This window comes from Orbicella faveolata, unplaced genomic scaffold (assembly GCF_042242905.1).
Source record: "Orbicella faveolata isolate gen_17 unplaced genomic scaffold, um_ofav_v1 contig_35, whole genome shotgun sequence".
Lineage (NCBI taxonomy): Eukaryota > Metazoa > Cnidaria > Anthozoa > Scleractinia > Merulinidae > Orbicella > Orbicella faveolata.
Window position 1 is genome coordinate 17,337,501 of NW_028301564.1, and position 26,142 is coordinate 17,363,642.

At 35.9% G+C, this 26,142-nt stretch overlaps 2 protein-coding genes across 2 annotated transcripts in view; one reads left to right on the plus strand and one right to left on the minus strand.

Moving 5' to 3' along the window:
- Positions 1-6,152, minus strand: part of LOC110042428 (lysine-specific demethylase RSBN1L-like) — a 10,325-nt gene extending 4,173 nt beyond the window's left edge. The window contains exons 1-5 of the mRNA XM_020747799.2: positions 5,834-6,152; positions 3,296-3,373; positions 984-1,749; positions 470-640; positions 6-114 (exon numbers count right to left, since the gene is read on the minus strand). Of these exons, the coding sequence (XP_020603458.1) occupies positions 6-114; positions 470-640; positions 984-1,749; positions 3,296-3,373; positions 5,834-6,137 (1,428 nt within the window). The 5' untranslated portion in view covers positions 6,138-6,152. The remainder of the gene's footprint in view (positions 1-5; positions 115-469; positions 641-983; positions 1,750-3,295; positions 3,374-5,833) is intronic.
- Positions 6,153-6,387: 235 nt separating this feature from the next.
- The window catches only part of LOC110042354 (dedicator of cytokinesis protein 1-like), a 45,992-nt gene continuing 26,237 nt past the window's right edge, over positions 6,388-26,142 (plus strand). Inside the window, exons 1-22 of the mRNA XM_089273456.1 lie at positions 6,388-6,606; positions 6,721-6,804; positions 7,207-7,247; positions 7,953-8,008; positions 9,403-9,502; positions 13,058-13,150; positions 13,453-13,508; positions 14,261-14,345; positions 14,899-14,934; positions 15,482-15,633; positions 17,628-17,718; positions 17,928-17,988; positions 18,344-18,415; positions 20,042-20,117; positions 20,517-20,602; positions 21,100-21,143; positions 21,392-21,473; positions 22,928-22,981; positions 23,069-23,142; positions 24,134-24,232; positions 25,457-25,529; positions 25,982-26,085. Coding sequence (XP_089129582.1) covers positions 6,564-6,606; positions 6,721-6,804; positions 7,207-7,247; positions 7,953-8,008; positions 9,403-9,502; positions 13,058-13,150; positions 13,453-13,508; positions 14,261-14,345; positions 14,899-14,934; positions 15,482-15,633; positions 17,628-17,718; positions 17,928-17,988; positions 18,344-18,415; positions 20,042-20,117; positions 20,517-20,602; positions 21,100-21,143; positions 21,392-21,473; positions 22,928-22,981; positions 23,069-23,142; positions 24,134-24,232; positions 25,457-25,529; positions 25,982-26,085 — 1,662 coding nt within the window. The 5' untranslated portion in view covers positions 6,388-6,563. The remainder of the gene's footprint in view (positions 6,607-6,720; positions 6,805-7,206; positions 7,248-7,952; positions 8,009-9,402; positions 9,503-13,057; positions 13,151-13,452; positions 13,509-14,260; positions 14,346-14,898; positions 14,935-15,481; positions 15,634-17,627; positions 17,719-17,927; positions 17,989-18,343; positions 18,416-20,041; positions 20,118-20,516; positions 20,603-21,099; positions 21,144-21,391; positions 21,474-22,927; positions 22,982-23,068; positions 23,143-24,133; positions 24,233-25,456; positions 25,530-25,981; positions 26,086-26,142) is intronic.

A 26,142-nucleotide genomic window follows, 5' to 3' on the forward strand; every position in this document is an offset into this window, starting at 1 on the left:
CCTACCTGTTGAACTGGGGGTTCATGAAGATCCAACTGTAATTTCTGAGCCAGAAAATTGAAGTTTTCAGCACTAAAACACACCACATCTTTGCAATCTCTGTTGGCAGAAGGACTAGAAAACAAGAAAATAACCAATTGTCAGTGTATATCCACAAAGTTAGAAGAATTTTACATGTAGATAACTGACTCTCTGGTTAAAGCAGTTATCAACAAGCTAAATATGGGAGATGTAACAACACGTTTATTTAATCACAAATTAACATACATGTACTGCGAGTAGTTACTGAGCTTTACATGAAACTGACGCCCAACTGACGTATTGCCTTCACTGACGCTATGTAATAAGAACATGTCCACGTGCATGTGAACTAATTACAATACTACAAGTAACTACTTAATGAGCTACAATCAATATATCAACTACATGTACTAACAGATGATATGAGCACGCATAGCTGAGTGCTTACATTTCTCCACAATGAACTGCTTTCAAGACTCCCACCGCTGCAGTAGTCTGCCTGTCAAAACCATGTCCAACATGGTCAGCATGACACCGCGTTCTGTCTTCAGCAAGAATTTCTCTGGGCTCAGAGGCTCTGGGCAGGTACTGTAGGTTTTGAAGTTCATTAACACCAATTCTTGGAGAAAGAAAAAAAAAAACATTTATACTACATTATGTGCACATTTGTCTTGCTGTTGTCCTGTGGTCAGGGTGCAAAGAGATAATGAATAGCCAGGTGGTGTCGTTGCATGCTAGCCTGAAAGGATTTTTATCTTGGGACCTCTTTTAATTAGCAGTCAGGCAAGTGATGGATAAATCCTCCAGTCCGACAGAGAAAAGCAGTAAACTATGCCTACATGTATGAGAGGGCCTACAATGATGCTGATGGTGCTGCTGATGATGATGATGTTTGCTACATACTATACATGTACAACAAGTATATTTGCACAATGTATTAAAAAGAATTAAAATCTACATACCTCCGTTTTTTGTATGGAGACTTGGACTCCGCTGTAGGAACAACCTGCTCTCCTGGTCGAACCCACAAAATTGGACCGTCATTGCTTTTGTTTCGTTCAGGTAAATTAAGGGCAGAGAAACTTCCCCACGGCATAGTCTCCTTTAGAAACAGACATTGTTCAAGAAGGTCCAGAAATTCTGGGAAATACCCTCCACTTTCTTCTTGCACAGTTCCAACTAAGCTGAACTGCAGTAAAGGTCCTGATCGATATGTCCCATGAGAATACGAAGATTGCACTCTTTGAGAGAACTCCTCCATTTTTAAAGTCTCAAGGTCTGACTTTTTATACAATGACGACACCTTGACAACAAGATTCGGATGGTTCACTCCAAAATACTTCACAAGTTCAGGCAGATATGCTGCTGCATTGTGAACGATGCCCATTACATTTTTCGCTACACCTTCACTCTTTTCAGCAAAGACTTCACGGAAAAAAAGTTTTACAAACTTCTGCAATTTTTCTTCTCGTAAACCTGCAATTTCATCGGAATAAACATGGAGGACTGAGGCGCCCCCATTAGCATCAACTTCAGTGTGAATGAGATGAGACAGACGAGTCTTTTCTTTGGGATTTAACCGTATAGAATAATCTTGGTCGTTGAAATTCTTTTCTTCTTCGTGGTTATGATGGTGGTGATGATGGTCCTTGTGTTTCTTCTTTTTCTTCTTGACATCTGATCCTCCGTTGAGTTTAGCAGCACCATTGCTCTCGTGATTTGTATCAACTGAGGAAAGCCAAGAACAAGATGAATTAGTCATGTTTATTGATCGATGATAATGACTACTCTTCAACATTACATATATACATATAGTCGAATCTCAATCATCCGTACCTTGACTATCCGGATTTCTCGATTATCCGGACTTTTTCTCTAGTCCCAATTTTATCATCAATATTTATTAGTCACGATCAAGATCCGTAGCAATATTTGTTTTAAAACTATAGCATTGAAAGGTGCAGTCAAAAGCGAGTTTGGTTCGCTTTTAAAGAGCAAAAGCAGCATTCGCAAGCACCGTAACTAATGAAGAACACTCGAATGAGTTCTGATTGGCTAAGAGTTGAGTGGTTCAAGATGTACAGTAGACCATGTTGTTTTTCAAACGATTTGTAAAAGTGTTGTTTCACGATCAAATGTTGTCATATTTTCGATTATCCAGACCCTCAATTATCAGGACTATTTCATCTAGTCCCAGTGAGTCCGGATAATCGAGGTTTGACTGTACATACATAAACTTTATTTACTTTAGACTCAAATTTGAGAGTAGCTATAATAATAAAGCTAATATCTTCGAACTAAATAATTAAAAATGCTATAAAAATACAAATTTATAATAAAAATGTTAAAAGACATACCTATAAATATTATGTTAAAACTCAAAATACAATATAAAAATTTACAGTTACAATAAATATCCAAGTACATACTTGGCATACTATTAAAATTAATAATTAAATTGATAAAACTAAGAATATTCTTCTTGAAGTCATTTATCTAGTAACAACTTCTCAAGGCCTCTGGGAGGGAATTCCACAGTTTAGCACTTAGGTGCAAAAAAGAGTGAAGACCATAAGTTGTTGTTCTTGGCTTGACGAGTGACAGGATGCCATTTCCATATAGGTTGTAGTTTACAGAGCGAAGAGTAAACAAGTACTCGTAACAGCCTTCTCTTTCATCTCATTTATATTTTTCACTTGATTTTGTTGTTTTGCATGCATTTTCAACTATGGTACTCAACATTATGTTTTAGATCACAGGCATGTATGATAATTGAACGTAAAAACAATATTTTAAATTACATTATTATATATTTTCTTCTACAAGAGAACACCATAGCTACATGTAACAGAATCAAATGACAAAGCAGGGTCTTGTCATTATGTGCAAGCAAGTCTCATCTGTCTTATTCAATTTACTTTTGTACTTTTACTTTTGAATTTTACCTCACAATTACATGTAACAGACTCAAATAATAAAGCTAACACGGTCTTGACACCTCTAATGAAATGTGTGCGAGCAAGTGTCATCTGCGTGTTTTTTTATTTGTAATACTGACTATGCCAACTAAAATCAATGGCTGCCATGATGGTACAGATAAATTTCAAATATACCAGTCTTCCATGGAAATGCTTATCAAAGTAAAGCAGTTAAATTAAATTATACTACATGTACATGTAGTTTGAATTTTATTCAGTGCAGGAACACTAGCCTGGATTCTGTTATTAGACACAGGCTACCAGGCCAGTGGAAACGTGGCACACTGTGTCATTACCTGAATTTCTCTTGATTTTCAGTTTCAAGTCATTGTGTGAAATTATCTCTGGTGCTGAGGGAGTAAATTCACACTTCCCTGCAAAGAACAATCAAAAACTAAATTACGAAATAAACTACCTAATGATTCAAGTTAAACATATCATAGCACTGGAACTGCATCCATATTCTTCTTACGTCTGATATTATAATTATACATACGAGTAGGAAGGGATACTTTTTTTCACATACAGCTGAAGCTGATAAATTTGTAAATGTAGCAGTCTATTTTACGATAGTGATGAATGGAAAAATGCAAATTTAATGTCAAACACAGGGAGTGCTTGCGCAATCACCCAAGCCAGAGGCTCATGATAAAGAGCTTGGCAATAATCCAAAGTAGTCAAAAGTTTCAAAGTAGTCTGCGGCCGGATACAATTAGGAATAATAATTAGTGGGCATTGTGATAGTTTCAAAGTTCTCAAATTACACTCCTCTATTTTGTGAACTTCAGGAACATTCTTTAGTCCATCAATCATGAAATGTGCTAAAGAGACTTTCATGTTGCATAACATGTAGGTGAGTGACACAATTGAAGTTGACAGAGGTAAATTAACCACTGATGGTGAGTTTGTAAATAACCCTGACATTTCAAGCACTCAGCTCTTCATCTGAGCATTGGACAAGGGACGACAATTGAGACGTCAGTTTTACAAACCTACTACAGCAGGTTATTTACCTTTTTGTAACTTCCAGATTATAACTACGTTGTCACTTTTTTGCAATTTCCCATGTATGAAGTGAGTACAACACAGTTTGTACCAATTTTGATATTGAATAATATAATAATTAGCTTTGATGTGAGAGGTCGCACTAGTCTAAGGAGAATCCCCTGCATACTAAGACCTTTATGAAAGAGCTGGAGATAACCATCTTGGAAACCATGAAGATCGGCCAATGGAGATGGGTCAGTCATGTCTTGAGGTGAGAGACAGACAATGACTGCCACATTGCTCTCACCTGGACCCCTGAAGACAAGAGAAGGTGCAGCAGACCAAACATTACATGGAGGTGAACAGTTGAAGCCGAGTGCAAAGACCTGGCCTGGACTAACTGGAGTGAGGTGGAACCAAAAGACCATGAAAGATAGAAGATGTTACTGGGCATTCTTATGCTCCAATCACACAAGCATTTGGTGGATGAGTATGGGTATATATGGGTTATTGACCAAGTGTGAGGTCAAGATGGCTGGATATTGGCCAAGTTCTTTTTTTGCGTGTTTATGCACCAAGACAGAGTCAAGGTCCATAAACTCACAAAAAAAGAACGAGGACAATATCCAGCCATCTTGAATGAACAAGCTTGGTCAATATAGGATTTATTATATGGCTTTCAGGGAAATTTTTCTTGCGGGACATGGCGGGTAGCTCCGAGCGGGCAAGATAGCTCCATCCTGCCCGCTTGGGTAGCCAATCACAGCGCAGGATTTGATTCATCTTACCCCACTCACGGAACTAGCCATATAATAACAGTGCATATTGCTTTGAAAGTTGGTAAATCCAAGTCAATGGCGAGAGAGAGAGGATGGCTAACTACAGTTACGATATACTGTAAATCATTTTTTCTTCCCTCCCATGAGGACCTACATGTACTAGGGCAGTTCTCATCTTCAGTGTCCAATTTTATGTCTCACATTTATTCATGGAGTGTGAAAAATTTTTACAGCTTTACATTGCCATGACATTTCACACTGGTATGGGCAATGGACTTGAGCTTAAAAAATTACCAGCAGACGAAAAGAGAGACGGAAAATAGAGGGATCTTTTAAGAGAACATTACTTTACCTGCACTTAAAAATACTCGTTAATAAATTATGCAACAACTTGCGTAAGAACGTTGCGATCGTGAGGAACGGCACCAAATGGCCACTTTCTACATGACACTTTCCCATTCTCTTTTATCGGAAAAGTTCTAAAAATGTATATTTAAACACTGTTGGTTGCTGATGTCGCAACGCTATGCAAAACAGATCCAGCTTCGCGTGAGGAGAAAACACGTGCAGCTTTTCATGAATGCCGAATTTACTTCGATTCGCGTTACAAGTGATCATATATATCTGTAGCAATTACCGTGAGTTTTCTGTTTCTAACTGCAATTTACAAAAAGACCTAAGCTTAAAATCTGTGCTGTACGACCGAAACTATCGATAGTGTAACGTATGTTACGTCAACGTAATAAGATTGTAGCTGCTCAACGATCACATGCAGAAGTCAATAACATGTTTGAAATTACTGTGTGCAGTGGCTTTTCGTGTATTTACCACTTTTAAAAATTTACAGTTGAACGGATTATTTGGAGATCGAAGTGTCCAGCAGTCTTTGCCTTTTAAAATTCAGCGATCAGATACAGCTTAGTTCACAAAATTGTAAAAAACAGTGCAACGTAAACGCCGGTCGACAGCACAGACGAAATTTACTTGCATTCGCTCGTCATAATTCCGTACGCTGAACGATTTAATCTATTCTAGAATAACAAAAATAACGTTGAAAAGATATCGTACCTTCTTTTTTTATCTTTTTCAAGGTTGTCTTTAAGCTGTTGGTTGCTTTGGTCGGCGAAGGTGAGCGAGAAGGCGATGACATGGAGGTGATGTTCCAACTTTCCTCGGACGAACTCAAGCGTTGCGTTTTGCCTAAATTTTCGAGAATTAGCTGAGGTTTTGTCTCTGCTTCAAAACTGATCTTCCTTTTTTTCTTGACATGCTCATCTTTTGGTAGTACGAGGCTCGTTGTCTTCTTCAGTAATGGAGATTTACTTTCAACCGTCTTTTGACCGTTAAGGGCAACTTCCTTCTGGGTCGCCATCTTGGAATTTATATTATGGGTAAAAAGTGACGTCACACACAGAACCGCTTTCGCGCGGAATTTTGCCAAATTTAGTCTAGAAAGGAAAACAGTGTGGCCATTTTAAAAGTTTTGGAAAAACGTCTTTCATTTACATTTTTATCTTAAAAATCTACATGAAATAAAGTTAGAAAAAAAAAATGGTTGAATTTTTTTAGTTTACAAAACCCCATACAGACAATTTGACCCTCACCCGGGTGAGGTGAGCATTAAAATAGTCACGCAAACGAGGCTCGCATGTGATAGTGAAAATAAACATGGCGCCGGACTTGAGTGCGGAGAACTGAGGACTTGGGAAATGCATATGTACACCCTTGACAGTCTTCATACTTCTCTAGTTCCTTGAAAATAGAAATGAAAGTCTGTTCAGAAAGTCGGATATGAAAAATGGCTGCTTGGACACCGACAAGTGATGCAAAATATGGAGTTGGTACGTGGTGATCGTTGACAATTAGATCCGCATTTCAATTTTTGTTGATATTTTATATTTTGAACCTATAAAAGTCACCAGAATTAACTTGGAGCTGTTGGTTTTATCTCGCAGTTGTTTATAATTTTGACGGCAGTGTCTGTCATGGACTACGGTTAACCATTGGCGAGACGGTGCATATTTTAGAAGAATGCGCAGGTGAGATGTGTGTGTATCGACTCTATAAAACTAGCAAAGTAACAATCAATAATGCCTGCAAATATTTCCTGATTGGTTTATCTTGTTATCGCGATGTGCATGTATTGATTTTATGGTTTCCGGATTTTCTGTGGCTGTTTAAAAGATGAACAATTAAGGTTTCTTTAGTAGTTGGTAGAGAGGAAACTGTGCTAGTAAATATCTTATCGTTTGATGTGTTTGTTTCCTGTGTTCAGTCGCTTACCACTAATTGATTATTGAATCAACTTCTCGATCATATTGATTATTTATCGGTCGTGGTTGTTTATTTATACTTTGTATGAATCACTTGAAATTTCAAATCGATGATATCCTTAGTTGCTGTCCTACAAGCAAACTGCTGCTGTATTTTATACTCGACAGGTTGGTACCGAGGATGCACTTCGCGAAATAAATCTGTAAAGGTGAGGCTTCAGTAACCTGATAATCCTATTTTGTTGTTTGTCACGTTTAATTGAACGCAGTTATTAATTACTTAAATTCAATTTGCTCGATCTGAGAGATGAAAGACTCGACTGAATTCAATTAAATGCCTTTGTAAATTTTTTATTGTGGATTACAAAATTACAGATTGTGGGCTGATCAAAATGGTAACATTTATTTATTATGTTTATTAAATTGCGTTTTTGGCGGTGGGTGTCTAATATTGTTTATTAATTGTTGTTCAGTTTGATCTATGGGCCCTTTGATTAGCTCTGATTGCTGCTCTTTTTGACAACGTAAACAATGCATTGCAAATTAAAGGCTTTGTTAATTTTGTTTGATAAATACAGATTAAATTTTAAGATTATGAAGACAGCTAAGTTATGTTTCAAAGAATTGCTTTCATCGACCCAGATACACTCTTATGGTGATTGTAGGGGCTCTTGGACTGAATTTAAAAATAATAAAACATGTTTAATTAAAAAAAGTGAACATCCTGGAAATAAAAAAATGCATATACATACAGCTGTAGGAAGTGGTAGTGACTACACTGAATCACATGTAATTACTTGTCTTGCACTTCTGTACACAAAGACGTTACATTAACTATTACATGAATATCAAATTTCAAATAATTTTAAAACAATAACATGTATCATTTTGTTGTTCAATTTTGTTTATACCAGGGTATTTTTCCAGCAACCTTTGTTCATCTCAAAGACTGTTCTGTGGAAAATACAGGGTAAGAACTTACAATTATTTTTTTTTTTTTTGGCAACATCCCAAGCATTTCCAAACTTACATGTACATAACTAAATATTAAAGAATAATGTAACTTTTCTTATTGAAACAGACTATTCAAAGTTAGATTGAGATTCTAAGTTGGACAGTCATGGGTTGTTAAGATTATAGTTTACAGTCATTTACACTGCTAGGTGGGACAAAAAAATCCATCTGTATTTTAAGAGTTTTAGTTAAAACTTGGTGAATGACTAGTATGCTGGCTTAGTTACTTCTGATCAGTTTTTATAGCATGAAGCGGCTAGGATTATTGTTACGCCAGGATTTTGACATGTATTTATTAATGTTGTAAACGAAAAGTGTCCTACTCGAGAACACTCTATTGTATAGACAGGTTCAAAATCAGTTTTTTTAGCCCAGAATCCATCAAAGCAACTGTCAACTGTTGTCCCTCACTTACAGCCAAGAAAGACACTATATTCCTTGAATCATGGCCTACCCTTCAGTAATCACTTTGACAGTTGTTTCTCTACAATTACTCATCTAAACCAACCTTACCTTAGATGTAAGGGTGATGCTACCATAAAAGACTCACTACTCTCATTACACTTATTATCGCACATTGATAACCCACAATACAGTGCAGTTGTTTGTTTCAAAACCATACCAACATGTACATGTGCTAGGAATTGAAGTGTAGTCAAACAGACACCTCGCAGACCACTGTCAAAAAGTCTTTATATCAAAGGTATCCATATTTAGTAGATTAGCTTAAGAGAGAACTGTGTGTGAAGCTGAGGATAAAAACTATTGTTTCTTAAAATACCTTATAACACCTTATAATGGTAGAGAACAGAAGCACAGAATGATCTTTTTGAGAGGCCAACATGAACTGGAGGTCAATTTTTGTATTCATTGGCATGTATTGTCGACTTTTCATTGAAAATGTCAAGTTGAAAACGGTGAAATGAGAGCTTTCGACTCACTGGTAGGGGGAGAAACCTTGTTATATAAACTAACATTATTTATTCATTCATCTATTCATTATAATTTAATGACAACAAATTAACAAAAACAGAAATGCCATAACGATGTTCTGTAAAGGAGTCATAGACCCCATACTTAGACAGGTCACCTACATTATGAATATATGAAGAAATATATTAATTAGAATAAATATATAAATATATTAAATGTCCATTACTGAAAAAAAGACATTTGTGTTGAAGCTCTAATGAGTTCAGTGGTACATATCAATGTACCCGCCTCACTTGAAACAATGCATATTCTTGAAATAATAACCAAATGCTAGATAATTCACTGTTGTAGTCCAATGTTATTTGAAAACATTTACTTCAAATATTTACTTAATATGAAATTTCTTATTTTTTTTAGGACCGCAAATGAAAGTGTTGTACCAAAGGAAGATGCTACCGTAAAAGAACTAACTTTGATATTGAGAGAGTGGTTTGTCATCTGGAAAGATCTCTACAGGGTACAATAGTACTAGATTCTTAATGTTTATTAAAGAACTTTTATGTATTATCATTGATATAAATTAAAGTTTTATTTTTCCTTGACACCTGAACTGCTCACATGCTTTTTAGTGGCTGCTAAAATAAGCTGTGCCAAGGAACAATCTTGGTTACTGGTTTAATTACTGCTAAATGAAATTTAAATTCCTCCTTTATTTCTCTCCCCTGTATTTCAAAATTAATAGACAAAACAAGGCTAGAGGGTATCTTGAATTCATAAACACTTTATTTAGCCTCTAGGCTCATTGATAACAACAGAGTTCAACTTAAATTAATTACTCCAACCCTAAAGATGCCTATAAATTTATTGTTATTTACGAGAGAATGAATAAGTATTAATAGTTAATTTATGTGTCAAATAATTTTCAATTCTGCAATATTTTATTTAAAATGATTTATGGTGTCAGTGTACATTGTACATGTAAAACATGACGTGCTCCATTTAATTTTTTTGTTCTTCCATGTATGTGTAGGACTTTCCTTTAAAATATAACTAATAATAGTTCTCACTGAATTTCCCCTTTTTAGTGCAGAGTGCACTATTGGGATGGTTATGGGGGTTGCCTGCCGCTAAGGAACTAAGGCGCTATGGCGCTATGGCGCTATGGCACTATGGCCCTATGGCGCTAAGGTGTAAACTTTAATGTTTGTTTAATTAATTAATTTCAATTAATTAATTAGTCTAGAGGCAAGGAAGTAGTGGGAGTAGGGTGGGAAAGGTACATGTGTACTCTACGTAAAACACATTCCATCGCCGTCGCTTAACTTTGAACATCGCAAGGCTATATATTTGTTTCAGGTAACCCCTTGCTCTCCTTGTGGTACCATTCTCCTTAGAACAAAACTAATTTGCCCTAAACGCATGCGTAGATTAGTTAGGGTTCGTGGCTTCTATATTAGGTGAAGGATACATTGCATACGGAATCACGCACAAATGTTGAGTGGTTTTCCTTATGGTAGAGCTCAACATGTAAGACGCATGCGTTCTAGCATTGTTAGTGTTATACACTATCTTTACACGCAGTATTTTATATATCGTGTCATGTGACCAAGGACGGCAGTTATTTTTCAGGTAGCGCCAATTTTCCCTTTTTATTGCAAAAGTGAAACGTTACTGTGGCTGCGTAGCTTTTAGAATTACAAACAGGTCGGTTCAACAAATATCTGCTGTTTTCAATCTACAATAGTGTGCTTGTCAGGGTTCAAATATATTGCTTCTTCTTAGCGACTTGTTTATTTCTTGCCTTAATTGTGTCTGTAAGAGAGACCAAAAAGTTCTCAAGTTAGTGGCTTTAATACTCCGCAAATTGTAAATTTGTAACAAAAGAAACCAGGAAAATGCTCAAATATTGCTGCAGACGCCGTGGCACCTAATGAAAGTTCAAATTAATTTAATCAGTCTTTGAGGAGACTCATTCATATCAGCCAAGTAGCGCTGTTTATCTTCAATACTTTCCGTTGAAAAGCTTCTCAGCCATCAATATCATTGTGTGTTAATTTTGAATTGTTTTATTGTTAACAACAAAGGTGGCAACAGAAAAAGAAAGTGCTATTTCGTGACTATCTGATAATTAAATTAGTTCTTGTTCATTGGCAAAAATTTGCATTTTTAGTAAAACATCGTCTCTGTTCCGTTTCTTCATCACTACATCAGATATTTAACTTTCTTTCATTTATCTCCAAAAAACAAGGACATCTTCCGTATGTTTTGGAGAAAACAGGGGTTTCATATTACATGGCTTTGCGAGGAAAACAAAAGTATCAAGTTACAAAGTTGGCGTGAAGAGCTAAATTGTCACGTTTGCTGCTTCAGCATATTGTTGAATTTAAAATGAACGAAAATCAACTTAAAGCACCAGTAGTAATTAATTTGTGCGTAATGTTTGGACCTTGAATGAAAATACAACCTTGAAACATACACACTGCAAAGGGGAAAAGCCGTAGCAGACTACCAAGGTAGACACAAACCGGAAGTGAACCGAGCAGGGGTGAATACTTATGGGACTACTGTATCAGAGCTATCAATTGCGCTCTGCACTATCTGAGATTGTCTCACTAGTTTTGTTAATTGAAAATAATGTTCAAAACATTATTATATGAACTGAAACTTTTTTTCTTTTTTTTTTTCTTTGTAAACTATATCAATCAAAATTTTCTTATAACTTCAATCATGAATAATATTATTCCTTTATTCCCTATACAGTGTATATTAAATCGTACAAATTTCAATTTCAAGTCAAACATTAACTTTTTTAATAAATTCAATGTAGGTAATGTACAAATTAATCTATAAATTTATATTTCAAGTCAAACATTAACATTTTCAATAAAATACAAACTTTGTACTATATCAAATCATATAAAACACTTAAAAAGGTAATGTATTCAGTAACATTGAAACTTTGAACTATTATATCAAATCTTGTAAAATACTTATAATTTGAGGCACTGATTTTCAATAACATTAAAACTGTTCTATATCAAATGATATAAAATATTCATAAAGGTAATGGTGTTCTTTAAAATTTAAACTTTATACTAAATCAAATCATATAAAATATCTAAAAAGGTAATGGTAATAGTAACAATGTAACTATGTATTAAAGCAGTTTGAAACCTGTTGATTTGTTTGTTTGTTTGTTTTTTTCTAAAAAAATTAAGTTGATAAGGAATGCCGTCCTCTTGCTACAGTATGATACCAGATATTCAGGTGTTGAAGTCAAGCATTAACTTTTTCAATAAATTCAACCTAGGTAATATAACAAATTTTGTAAATTTTTATTTCAAGTCAAACATTAACTTTTTAAATAAATCCTGACCAGAAATATGACTTTCTGATCATGGAGCTATCTCCGCTCTTCATCTAGGCTTAAGCACCGTGAAAATACAGTACTGAGTGATTTAGTTACTGAACCAGTTCTTTTGTCTTTCTTAACCACTGAGTAAACCTTTGTTAACCTTCGTTTGTGGTGTGAGTCTTTTACACCCTGTTATTTTTTATTTTGTCTATAACAAATCCAACTTTCGAATGTATTTCCATCCATTTCTTTCAAGAAAGCTGGACTGAATCTTTTGACCAGTCTTTCAAATGTGTTTTGTATGTCGATCCGTTTCTTTCAACAAATTCTTTTGGATTCACCTAAAAAGCTAAACATACTTTCCTTTTGGCTGTAAAATAGGAAGAGCGGCAAAAAGCTACAAGCAGGACTCCAATCCCATTGCCCTTCTCGAGCTGCTTTAGAACCCTTGATCCTTTGCGAGCGTGTCATTGATCCTTTGTGAGTGTTTCGTAGATCCTTTGCGAACTTTTAGTAGCTCCCCCGCAAGCCACATTCACAAAAATCATGATTTTTTCCAGTACCTTTTGCTGTTAGTGCATCACATTTCCTAGTATACCTTCGGGCTCCTTTGAAGCCTCCTCAGGTTTTGGCCTCAGGGCCAAAACCCTTCAGGGGCAAAAATGGAATTTAATGTATATTAATTTATTGTAAACACAAGCTTTTTTCTTCTTACAGACACAACAAGTTCGTCTTTTTGAAGCACTGAAGACAATTATGTGGGATTTGGTGGAATGTAGACAAAAGCTGTTATCGGGCACGCTGACACAAGTAAGTAATTCTTGGTAAATTTGCTGATCAGTATTTGAATCAGAAATAGAATAGTTCTAAAAAAATCAAAAATAATATATAGTTGGTAATAATTATGTGTTTGACTCAATTTGTAATAACAACTTGTAAATTTAAATAGTTTTTATGAATTTGTTGATCGGTATTTGCATCAGAAATAAAATAGTTTTAAAAAAATAAAAAATAAAAATAATAAATAGTTGGTAATGATTATGTGTTTGATTCAATTAGTAATAACAACTTGTAAAGTTTAAAAGTTTTTGTTTCTCCATTTTGTGGTATAGGATCAAATGGATGACATCAAGAAGAAAGCCATCACAAAAATTGATTGGGGTAACAGGTTTGTGAATTAGGACATTGTGAAATTAAAGTAATAAATGATTATCTAAGAGATGCTCATTTGCAAGGTCTCATATTACACAAATGTTAGAAAATGCACACAGCAGAAGTTAATGAGTAAGTGTACATGCAAGTAATAGACCCCTTTCTTAAATGGCTGCTAATTAGATATTGTTTTGTTAAGTATTAAAATAAGCCAGACCAACAGCATTATTGAGCTGATAATTCAAAAGGATTTTTGCTCTCAAATGAGCTTAGTGAGCATACAAAAGTAGTTTTAATAGTGACACATTTATGGGTCTATACCATGCATGGACCCTAAGGTAAAGCTATTTGGTTTAGTGTACAAAGTAAATCTGTTACATGGCTGGTACTTGCTTTCACGGCATGATGCCACTAGATTAGTGCCATGATTCCATGAATCCAGGGAGATCTGTATGAGGTCACATGCCAGATAAACTATAGCTGAATTAAATAACAGTAATTTGTTATTTTTGCTTTGTGCATTTTATTTTATCCTGTCATATTTGTAACACCAACCCAAAAAGCTTGGTACAGTAGAGGAACTTCATCCATTTTCCAGCTTTGAGTCAAGTTAAAAACAAAACAGTTCCTTTTTCTATTCCAGCCTGAAACAGTGTAGTGTAAGAGTTGCTAGCGTCAATGCCCATATGTACAACACAAGGCTTCTAAACATATTCAATTATTGTTGATACTAACTAGGTATTCATTTCAAATATCATTGTTTATCAGCAAAATGGGACTGGATCTTATTCCACGGGTGGATGGTGAAGTAGTTGATGCTGACTCTACAAGTGTTGTTGAACTCTACAAAGTGGTTAGTTACATTTTATTGATTCATAATGATTATAAATTTTACACTTTACATGCAGGTGTTCAGGAATAGATTATAGCACTTTAGAACTTACAGTACCATTAGGTCTGTGCAAATCTAACAACTTCCACTCTGCTGCCTCTCATAACAATAGGCAGTTTGTCATCATCACATAAGGTTACATCCATTTTATAGAGTCCTGTTTAGGGAAGGAAGGCCAATGCTAGTTGGAATTTCAACTTTTCTTATTGATCACATCATCCTTGAGTTCATTAAACAGTTAGTCAAGAATTAACTTTGTCCCCCTGACTCAAGTGTTCATTTCTAAATAAAAATGTGTTTTGTAATTTCAAAAAAAAACTGTCAATGAGTTGTTTGATACATCTAGAATTAACTTTAGTGATTGAACTTTTAATTTATGAAAAGAATGGTTTGTGTACATGAAATTCAACATTCATAATGACACCGTAAATTATTAGCCTTGTTTTAGAAATCAACTCCAGATGATGTGATGCTGTCATCATATCTAATGATACAAATGTTTATCCTTTTTAAGCATGTCTCAAGTGCTGAAGCTAATCTGCAAGTATCAGTAAGTTTTGAATGGTTTGTTTCTTTTTTGTGACTGTGGAAAAAATACCCAGTTCTTCCTAAAGGTAGAACTATGTACGGGGCTCTAGCTGTAAGCCGAGTAGACTAGGCTCAAATGTGACAACCATCCTGCAAACATTTTCATGATTTTAAAAAGCTGTGAAAAAATTTGCTGTAATACATGGTACTGTGGGTGAAAGTGCTTGGCTGTTTTTTGTATTTTCTTTTTTTTCCTTTACAAGTCCAAGTACACGAAACACTGCATATAAACTGCATGTAAAAGTACAATACAGAGCTACATGTACATAAGACTACTTACAGTATGTTGACATGTTGAAAAACAGACAATCTGACAACATGAAAAAGAGAGGTTAAAAAGGTAATGACAGTTGCTGTTCTACAAGTTGGAAAAGGGTTGTCCTTTTGTTGTAGTGAAACTGAATGAAGTTTATCATTCTTTATTGCCATTGACGGCCTTTTGATTTTTTCAGTAGGTGCTAAGTCTGGGCCACTAAGACAAAATTGATTGATATATGTTTTGTCCATAGGGGAGAGGTAACTTCAAGAAGAGAGCTTCACGTGGTGTCAGTACAGTGATGCACCATGCTTACATGAACATGACTAGGTTTGTGTGCAGCATGGATGAGAAGTGTCAGGTGTTCTTCTCCATTTATGATGCGAGGGAAGGACGTTTCATCAGGTACATGAATTGTATTCTCAAGAGCAGTAATCAGCCCAGTCAAAATGTGCTGGCAGCTGGCGATTTTGCTGCCATCTACGAAATATCTGCCGCCTACTACACACTTAAAAGTTCATTAAATAAATTAGGTTTAAGTTCTAACTTGCGATAAATCAGTAAGCAATTCATGCTAAAGCTCTTAATGAACTGATATGAAGCCTCTTCTAGATCAAATTGTGACTAAAAAGCATATGCGAATGTTTTTTGTGAATCGAGCTGCACAGGGACGAATGAGCGAACTAATGTTTCAGAGCGGTGGGGTAACTGGGGCTGAGGAATGCCTTGCACATTGCGTGGGAAAATGAGCTGCCTGAACGGTCAGCAGTCAATTTTCTTCCAGTTACAAACAAGATGGCTTCGACGCCAATGGCATCCAAACGTGCTCGTGCTGAGGATACTAATGCAAAAATATACAAATTCTTTTGCAAGATATCAGGTGAGTAGTTTTGGAAGTCGATAGTTTTGCATTTATACAGTGTTTTGCTCAAAGGATTTGAAGAGTTTGATTAGAATCTTCGACTTCCTAAGGACTTCTCTGCATTCCTTTGATAAATTACCGATTTACTGTGACCTATACTTTTGCATATGTGCACTGTATTGCCCAAAGGATTTGAAATTGGGTCTCTTTTAGATCTACCACCTTGCAGTCCTGACTCAGAGTCAGACAGTGACTATGCAAGTGACTGTGAATTTTATTCTTAACTCCAGCGGTCAATTCCTCTTTAATTCTGATACTTTTGATCTAAATGTTAAAAACAAAACTTAAAATGGCAGGAAAATAACAGTGTTCTTATGTAGTTACTTAGAACAATTTCTCTCAAGGGAAATTACAGAAAGTAACAAGTATGAATAGTGAGGATTCTCATTTCGTATGTTGATATTTAAACATATAGCTAATAGGTTGTTATCTGTTTTGTCTATAGCCAAAGGCTGTAAGCGAGACAATGAAATAGATACTCAGTATGCCTTGGTAGTCCATCTTTTAATTTGGTGAACACATACTTACAATCAATGTAAACTGTGATTTGAAAAAAAAACACTCTTCAGTGTTATGTAAAAGCTATGTAGGGGCTCCGCTGAGTTTATCCCCCAGACTGCACGAGATACAACCATTTGAAGACAATAATTTCATTTTTTTTCCGGGCAGACATGCCTCTGCTCACCCCCAAACACCACCCCCCCAGGGAGCAAGGGCCTTCATCCTTATCTGCCTACTACATGTACTCCAGCCATCTTGCCTACCACTCAAAAAGATTTTGACTGGGCTGAAGAATTAATATTAATTTTTGGCTCATTACTGTAGAAGTTAAAACAAATTCTCATTAAATACTGTTTATGTAGCTGCTAGTAATGGTTTTCCTTTCTTGTTACTTCCCCTCCATTAAATACAACTAACATCATTACTGAGATGTCCTGTAAACTGGTTTGTAATGTTGATGTATACAGTGGAATCCCAATTTTTCAGACCTCCAAGGGAACCGAAAATTGGTTTGAAAAATCGGGTAGTTCGAGAAATTGGGGGTAAAATTACAGTGTTCAACTGAGGAGGGGAAACAACTTTTGGTTCGAGTTATTGGGAGGTTCAAATTAAATGAGAGTTTGAGAAATTGGGATTCCACTGTAAGTAGTTCTTTAAAGCAGCCACCTCGAAAGACACAAACCAATGGTGAATCTAGCAAGGATCTAGGGGGCCTGCTCCTCTCACTAGCCGAAATACATAAGGGCTGAAAATGTTTTGGGTCCCCAGCTTTATTTAAGGCCCAAAGGACCAAAAACAAATTGAGATGCCCATCTTACAAAGATATCTGGACCTACTGCTGCAAGCACCAGACTTTACCCTTGTGGTGATGTCAGTGGTCATGATGGGCACGCAAGCACCTGTTGGCATACAATTCTTACATGTATCCTTGTCATGAATCAGAAAGTAATTTTTGTCATTTTTTTTTCTTGTCCAGCGAGAGATTTCTAGTTGCTATCAGCAAAAGTGATAGTACACTAAAGGTGAACCAACCCCAGAGGATTGAAAACTCCACCTGTGTTTTTACGGTAAGTATACACAGTCTGTTGAAAGTCCTTGTTAAAATTCTGTCATTTTGTCTTTAAATTACATGAATCTGCAGAAAAGACTGCAGATCATCAATTCTGTTTAGTTGGACACTAATGAATAGTCATGCCACAAATGTCCACATGTTCTGTGGCTCTTTATAATGTAGAACTTAAAGGTTTTTGTTAAAAGTTATGGGATTATTTTTCAGGACCTAGGGAGTAAGGACATCTCTGCTGAAGCCTATCTGGTAGCTCACATTGTGAGAGTAGGTATGTGACATCTGAGGGATCTGCTGCACTCAAAGATTTATTGATATTGTCATGTGTGGAATTTATGCCTTGTTGAGTAGGTTCATTGTCATTACCTCATCTTTCTTTACCCCCTTTCTTCCTTGTAGTTTTCACTGCATATGACTCTGTAATGTTATCAGTAATAGCTTTGATTCAAGAGCCCAAATTGAATTAAGTAGATTTCCAAAATATAGAAATCATGTTAATCTATAGATTTCTGGGACAGGATATGGAGGGTGTACTTACACAAGGGACCATCTTGAGTGTAAAGTTGTTTTGACAACCTCCATTTATTTAGCAAATAATATTCATGTGTATGTTGTTTTTCATTTAGGGAGGATGCTAACTGAGGGTTCCTCCAAAAAGGTTTCAAATGCATCATATAGGAGACCATTTGGATGTGCTGGTAAGTGTTAACTGGAAGAAATCCGTATTTCAGGTCTCTCTAACTTCACAAGTAAAGTACAGTAACTTTACATGTTAAATAGGTCTTTGTCATTTGTAAGGGTGATAACACAAGACAGCTAGCTGTTACTTTGCAACAGACCAAGAAAAAGTCTGCAGTGTACATGAAGGACAATCTTTGCGAGCTTTAAGTGGCCTGCACTTGAGGAAGCACCTGCACTGAATAATCCACCCCAAGAGTATGCTCATAACATAACATAAGAGGCATTGCTCGTAACACCTTCCTTTAATTCCTTTAGGGTGCACTCGAGGAAATAATAATGAAAGAAATGCTCCCATTTAATTTCTGTTTTCAGACTTGATTCTGCTGATCTTGATTCCGCTCAAGCAACGTTCACATTAGTCTTCCTTTAGACTGCAAAACAGTCATATTTTTTGCGAATGCAGTCAACGGTCAATATTTGAATGAAAGGTCTGAAGCGAATGTAAAAACGGCGAGGAGAATTGGGAGAGACGCTAAAAAAACTACTGTCCACCATACATATGTTAAATTCATTCAAAATTACCCGTTCTTCCAGCAATGGGAAATTCCCATTGGTTTAATTCTGACACAACCTGTCATCAAATGTCACTCACACCTCATCAAAAAGATATAGACGCCATATCAGTTTCACTGTAAAGACAGTAATTCTCGCGGGAAAATGGACGATGCTTTTTCCACGCTTGTGAGCGATTTAGCAGTTGTCCACTTGTAAAAATTATCATTTTACTCTCAGTATGAATGGCTAGCTCACTAAATACATTGGCAATATTCCTTGAAATTTATAACTGAAGATGGGCAGGTTTGGTTTTTCAACAGCCATTCGCATGCATGAATGACCCCGAGAGCAAGCAAATATACATGCAAACAAATTATTTCTGGATGACAAATGTCTGCATTCATAGATTTCAAGGAATATTTGATGCCAATGTATTTAGTGAGCTAGCCGTTCTTACCGAAAGTAAAATGATAATTTTTATGAGTGGGCCACTGCAAGGTTTCACTTTTTCAGGTAAATTTTGCACACAGTCGGCAATGAGACGTCCACCAAAACTTAGGTCTTGTCTAGACGCTTTTGTGCTGAAGGTCGCATGTGATTGAAAACTGCTGTAAGATGTGGGTGGAGCTGTCAAGCAATTTCTGTCACCTGTGTGGCATTATATGACCCCCACTTAGAATGAATTCCTTGTATGAAAAGCCGACAGTCATTTTCTCGCGCTTCACATGCGAGGATCACGCTTACGGTGCTTCGCACCTTTCGAAAACGTCCAAAAACGACTGTTTTGCAGTCTAGTCTTCCTTAGGAATTAAATTTCATATTGGAGTTTCCCCCGCCCTGCCCCATGTTTCCAAATGTCTAACGGGAAGTGAAAGAGTGATGGAGTGAAATCGCTCCACCACTACAACTTGGAAAATAATATTTTCCAAGTTTAAAAATGGATATCAAGAATTTGATCATAGGGGCACTTTAAGTATTTTCAGTAACAGCAAAGTTATATTCTTATCTTAAATCAGCACTTGGCATCAGATGTGTTGCTGTTAAATTGAGTACTTTTGCGCATAAGATGTTTCGTTTATCCTTATTAGTGTTAGACATAGTTGATGTTTTGACTGGAAAAGAGGAACAGTTAGAAGGCAAAGAATTTCACATGCCAATCTTTACGTAAGTGCATTTTAGTTTTTGTTTCCTTTACTTCTGATGGTTTTTTGTTGAATTTTTGAGCATTTTCTTTGCTAAAGAATTTATGAACACAGTACATTCAACTGTCTCAAAGCAGACACTGGTGCTGTAAGATGGACACCTCCGTAAGGCAGACAGCTAGAGCTATTCTTGAATGCACCCTCTAAAGGGAGAACTCACCATTTTTTTAACGATTTCTCTCTTTATTTTTAACTATTAAAAGAAATAGGAACATCCCTTTGCAAGTTAGAATCAAAATTTTCTTGCTCTTCAGGAAAATCAAGTTGTCCCAGACAACAGGACAGCACTTGTCCATGCCCTGGGTATGCATAATTAATGAATCTAATAAATTAAATTTTATGTTGGGATGTGCTTTTTCAGTTGTAGTGATAGTGATTTCTGGACAGTCCATGATAGTATCATCAAGAAACAAACCAGTAAATACAGTGCTCCAAGCTCAAATAGTGGTGAGTCAAGTCAAGTACTGACCAGCACAGTATAATACATGTAGTAGACAGGGCTACTGCAAATATGGTAGAAGAAAATTAATGCATGATTAAAATGTTATTCAATGGGTATACAATGAGTAATTTTTTGTTATTATTATCTATTCTAAATTTATTTTTTATTTTTTAATCATTTTAGGTGAAAAAAAAAATCATTTCAGGCATTTATCCAACAACTTATTTTAAGGAAATATCATTTTATCCTTCACATTTAAATTTTTTTAATGTGTATAATTATTGTTATGTAATTTTTACGTGTGGCTCAGCCTCACATGGACATCCGGGCTTTAAAGATTTTAATTGTTATTATTGTTATAATTTTTATTGATACTGTAATTGAGTGCTGCAACCTAGCAAGATGTCTGCTATAAATAGTAACGAATTTTGAATTTCATTGTTTTCCTTTTACTCATTTTCTTTTTGTTTCAAATTTTCTTATTTTAAAAACTCTTTCCCAGGTATCCATGTTTCTTTGAGGGCATTTCATGGTGACCTAGATAAGGTGAATTATTTTATTTTATTTCCTAGTGATAGTTTTTTTTTTTTTTTTTTTTTTTTGCAAATTGTAAATTGCAGTGTGTGTGATTCTGGGGTGCAGAGTGGGGAAGGAACAAACAGCGGAAGTGTGAAATTTATAACTAAATAAGACTTGTAGTAATCAGGTATCCAATTCAATCTAGAACCAGGGAAAATATACTATTTATCTGGACTTGTTTCAGTCGCATTTAATAGCATTGTTATTATTTTAAGGTTCAAAGTGAGAATCCCCTTTTGCTACCCAAAGGGATTTCAGTTGTCAGAAAATTAGGATTCCCTGATGTCATCATGCCAGGTTGGTACTCATCATCATTACTGTTTACAGTCAAATCTGCAAAAGGGTTCCATCTTAGAAAATTAGGATAACTGTCAAAAATCTAGAGTGGATGTGAGGTTTTGTTTTAAACTGAATCAAGGATTTAAGGAACATTTTCTGTTTATGTTTAATTAATATAGAAATGCTGACATTTGGGAGAACATGAATTGTTGTGGGAACACGCACAACAGACAAGTGTTTCCACTACTCTTAGGAGTTCTCCAAATCTTTCTCAAGTGTTTCGTTAACTCAATAGAAAATAGGGAAAGCTTTTTTGTGTTGCTGTAGTTAATACTCAGGCAGAGAGGAAAAGAAAGGAAAATCGCTTATTTATTGGGATTATTACAATATAAATTCTCCCTGCTCACCCCATCGCTACATTAACATCTTGTCCTAGTAGTTCTGCTGTGTTTCTGATATGGAAATGTGGCTTTTACAGGTATAGCTTATTCTTATTTACAGGGTTTTTTTGTTAAAAAGAATAATTAAATCATACTCAATCAATAATTGTGTCCTCTATTCTGAGGTTGCAGTTTCTACAGTCCTTTATGTACTACCAGAAGCATGTCATTTTGTTGCTCTAATTGGTCGGCTAAAAAAAACCAGTATTGTTCCGAACATAGCAAGAGAATTTAGTCACTTCGAGGTGATGTGCTTCTGGTACTACTGATGCCTGATCATACTTGTTACGCTTAAGCAGCATGTCAGGGACATTTGGGCGGTGGTTCACATTTTGGACTAATTGGCTTCTGAAACAAACCAACAACAACAACAACTTTATTATGACTCGCATATTTACAATTTTACAGAAATATACACACATTAAGTTAACAAAGCTTGGCAATAGCAACAGCGCGAACCTGCAGGTAGCCTGCGCTAATCTAGGCGGGCCACATCTATATACATCCAAAACTTTCTTGTAAACAAATCCCAAATTTGGCCTTGAATCCAGCCTTATCGGGTCAGTGACTTGATATTTAAACCTAATGGTAACGTTTTTGTATGTTTCAGTGGCTTATCAGGTGAGTTTGGTCAAGCCATGGTTCATATTTTGGTGGGACATAGTCTCACCAAAATACCCATCACGAGACCAAACAAGCCTGATATGCTGCTGAAGCATACCAAAAAGTTATGATTAGGCATTTACCACACCCAAATTCAACCAAGTGTCATATCAGGTCAGTGACTTGATATCGCAGGTATCAGGGCAGTAGACACAGCTTCTGACTGGCTAATTGCGAATTTGGGTATTGTAAAGCAGGATACGAGGACAGTAGCGACAGTTGTTTTGTTTTTGTTTTTGTTTTTTTGTTTTTTTTTGCAAATCTGTACATCCTAATGGTATTAATAGTGATCATGTGCGTACACAAATGCATAATAACTGTAGTACTATGTACATTAATGAAATCCAATGTATTTAAAACCTTTTGCAGGTGACATCAGGAATGACTTGTACGTCACTTTGGAAAAAGGAGAATTTGAAAAAGGTAATGACATCTTAGGTCCTTGGCACTTATCAAGATATGCACTCTAGACCCATATAATTACTGACTGCAACCATATCTTTTTATCAGGAGCAGGGAAAACAACATCAAAAAATGTTGAAGTTTCCATGTGTGTCATTGGACCTAAAGGCAAAGTTATTAAGGTAACACGTGACACTGTTGAAGATCTCTAGTGCTCAAGCACTGTACTGAACCAAAGTAGGATTGCCATCGACATTGATTGTAGTTCTGTCAGGTGTCAATATTATTATTGTTAACCTTACTGTAGTGATTGATTTTCTTATTATTTTGTGGCCCTTACAACAGTTTTCACTTTGAGTGTTAAAGAACTCTTGTTTCCCTGACAAACGTGACAAAATCAAGGTTTTGACCCTCAAAGCTGACTTTCAAATTCTGGCTTTGCATTAATTGGATGTGAACAACTAGGATTTACACTCTATTAATAGACCAATTTCGATATATTAAAATTCAGGCTAACACAATAGACCTCAGCACGAGGCTCTGGGGAATAAACCCCACAAACTCTGTGGTTATTCCCCAGAGCCTTGCACTGAGGTCTATTGTTTTAGGCTGAATTTTAATATATCGAAATTGGTCTATTGTGCTTTTTGTTTTAGTGGAAATTCCAAGAGGCTAAATTTATTCCAGACTTATAAATAATTTATACCAAACTATGTTCTACACTTGCAGTAGAACATTACTGGCTTAAAACTGTGGTCTAGAACCAATCCATTTCCAGGGTCTTTCTTCTTCCCATTTCCAGAACAACTCTCTCGCACCCCAGTGTGTGGGAAAAAGTGAGACCCTAGGAATGAGGTTGCCCTAGAACCTGCTGTTCTTTGTACAACCAAGGTATTGCAGGAAACAGCATTCTATGAGTATGATGACAAACATGCTCTGTAATGCAATACTCCTTCCAGGAATCCCTTGCATTCAGTCAATTTTATCAGATGGCATTTTGAGGGATCGTCCAATGAATTTGTAAGGTTTCAGTTTATATAACCATTGAATCCAGCAAGCATTTGATGGCCTCCATGTCTTTATCAGAATTCTACTAACCACTTTATCTGTGCCTGGGATTCTCATCATGTACATGGGATTGGACTTCTGTACTTTGCTATTTCTGTTTTTCAGGACTGTGTTTTCCTTGGAGCAGGTGGTCCCAGTTTAACGGAATACCAATCAATCATCTTCTACCACAACAGCAGCCCAAAATGGAGTGAGACCATAAAGGTATAGCTCTAAGCAGATTGTCGTTTTGCTGGTGTTTTGACATCAGTTTGTTAAAAATATAGATGAGCCTCCCACGAGTGGTGCGCAAGTCCCAATTACGTTTGAAAACGGAGACAAAAAACTGAAGCGTCATATAGTGTTGCTTCCTTAACGTTTTCGGGCGTTTTAGTGTGGACGACAGGCGAAAACGCATCGGAAAGTATGCATTTTCAAATGATGACGAAACAACCAGTGTGGGCGAAAATATTTTATTTCGTTTTGGTTTAGTCGAAAACGGATACTTTTAAAAACTTATTAGTGGGGCCAGGGCCTAATTAGAGGAGGCTTAACTATAATTTCAATTATTTTGACGTTCTGCTCATATTGACGATAGGAAAGCAGGCTTAAGGGCCCATTCACCGATTTATGCGCGCGCTCGCGCGCGTTGCTAAGGAGGTGAAATTTCACTTCCGGTTACTTACGTCAGCCTGAGCGCGGAAAATAGAAACAACTCAATAACTTGCAAATTCGCTTACATTTTAGATGTTTTTCTTTGTTTTTTACAAAATGCAAAGTAAAAAAAGCACAAGCAAACACAAAATAAGAGAAAGACAGAAAAACAAGAGCAATAGAAAGCAGTAAGAGCAATAGAAAGAGAAAAACTTTCTTTGATCTTACCGAAGTGCGCTGGTAGTGTAAATTGCGCGCGCGCTGATAGGGTAACTTCCAATATATATCGGGCGCACTTCCGGTTTCTTTAAATGCTAAAGGAAAGGCGGTTTTTCATTCAATCCAGCCTTTTTCGCCGGATTTCGATCAAAGCCAACGTTGGAAAGATAGCTATGCATTCCTTTTTCAAAATCATGCTTTTTTCAGCAAATTACGAATTGTTTAAAATTTGAAATTCTCTCAAAATCTGACCTTTTGGAAATGAAACAAAATCTATGCATAGCGAAATGAGGATTTAAATTAAAATATTAAATCAATGAAAAAAATCCCGATAAAGTAATTTGCCTGAGAGCCTTTGCGTTTTTTCAGTATTAGTCACATGACCATGGGCGTGGCCTGATGACGTCATCACTAGTGTTACTAATCATGAAAAAGTTAAAACACATGAAATAACTCTGAACTAACTAGAAATGATGAGGTTATATGAGTATAAATTTACCTTAGCAACGGCTCGAAAAGATCGGTTAATGGGCCCTTAAGTATTGAGGTAAACGTTTTTTTCCTCTGGACTATCAGATACAGCTTCCCTTTGACAAGTTCCTGGGTTCCCACTTGAGATTTGGCTTTCGACACTTGTCAAAGTTTGAAGGTAAAACAGCATTATTTGGTAATTTATTGTCATGTTAGCTTGTGCTTTGTCTATTATAATACGTATTAAACTTTGTCAATTTGTTAAAGTATTAAGATGATACATCACGTGATGTTGTCTCCGTGCTTTCGCGTTAATAATAGTTTCAGTTTCAGTTTTTTTTTTATTATTGCTCACTATTTACAGAAAAACAACAATTATAGAATTATTCTATTTGCCTTAGAACGTCCATTGTCAAAGCAACGTTACATTATGTGCGAGTAGCCCTATATTTAGGGAATTGGCTCCTGTTAAGGGTTCTCTTTCAATACATGTTTGTTTTTTATTTGTTTTTGTGTGTATTTTTAAACTATTAACTGATTAATAGCTATAAAAGTTACATTGTATCCAAACAACTGCGACACGGTAGAATATTATTTTTTTTCTATTTTGTTATTTGCTCAATTATTTAGAAAAAGAAAAAGCTGACAAGACGTTTGGTTTTTCATTTGTGAGTCTCATGAGAGCTGATGGTACAACAGTGCCTGATGACACACATGACCTTTGTGTGTACAAGGTAAAGTCTGTCCCGGTTTTTTGAATTGACTTAAGCAGGGCTGCAAGTAATTTTTTT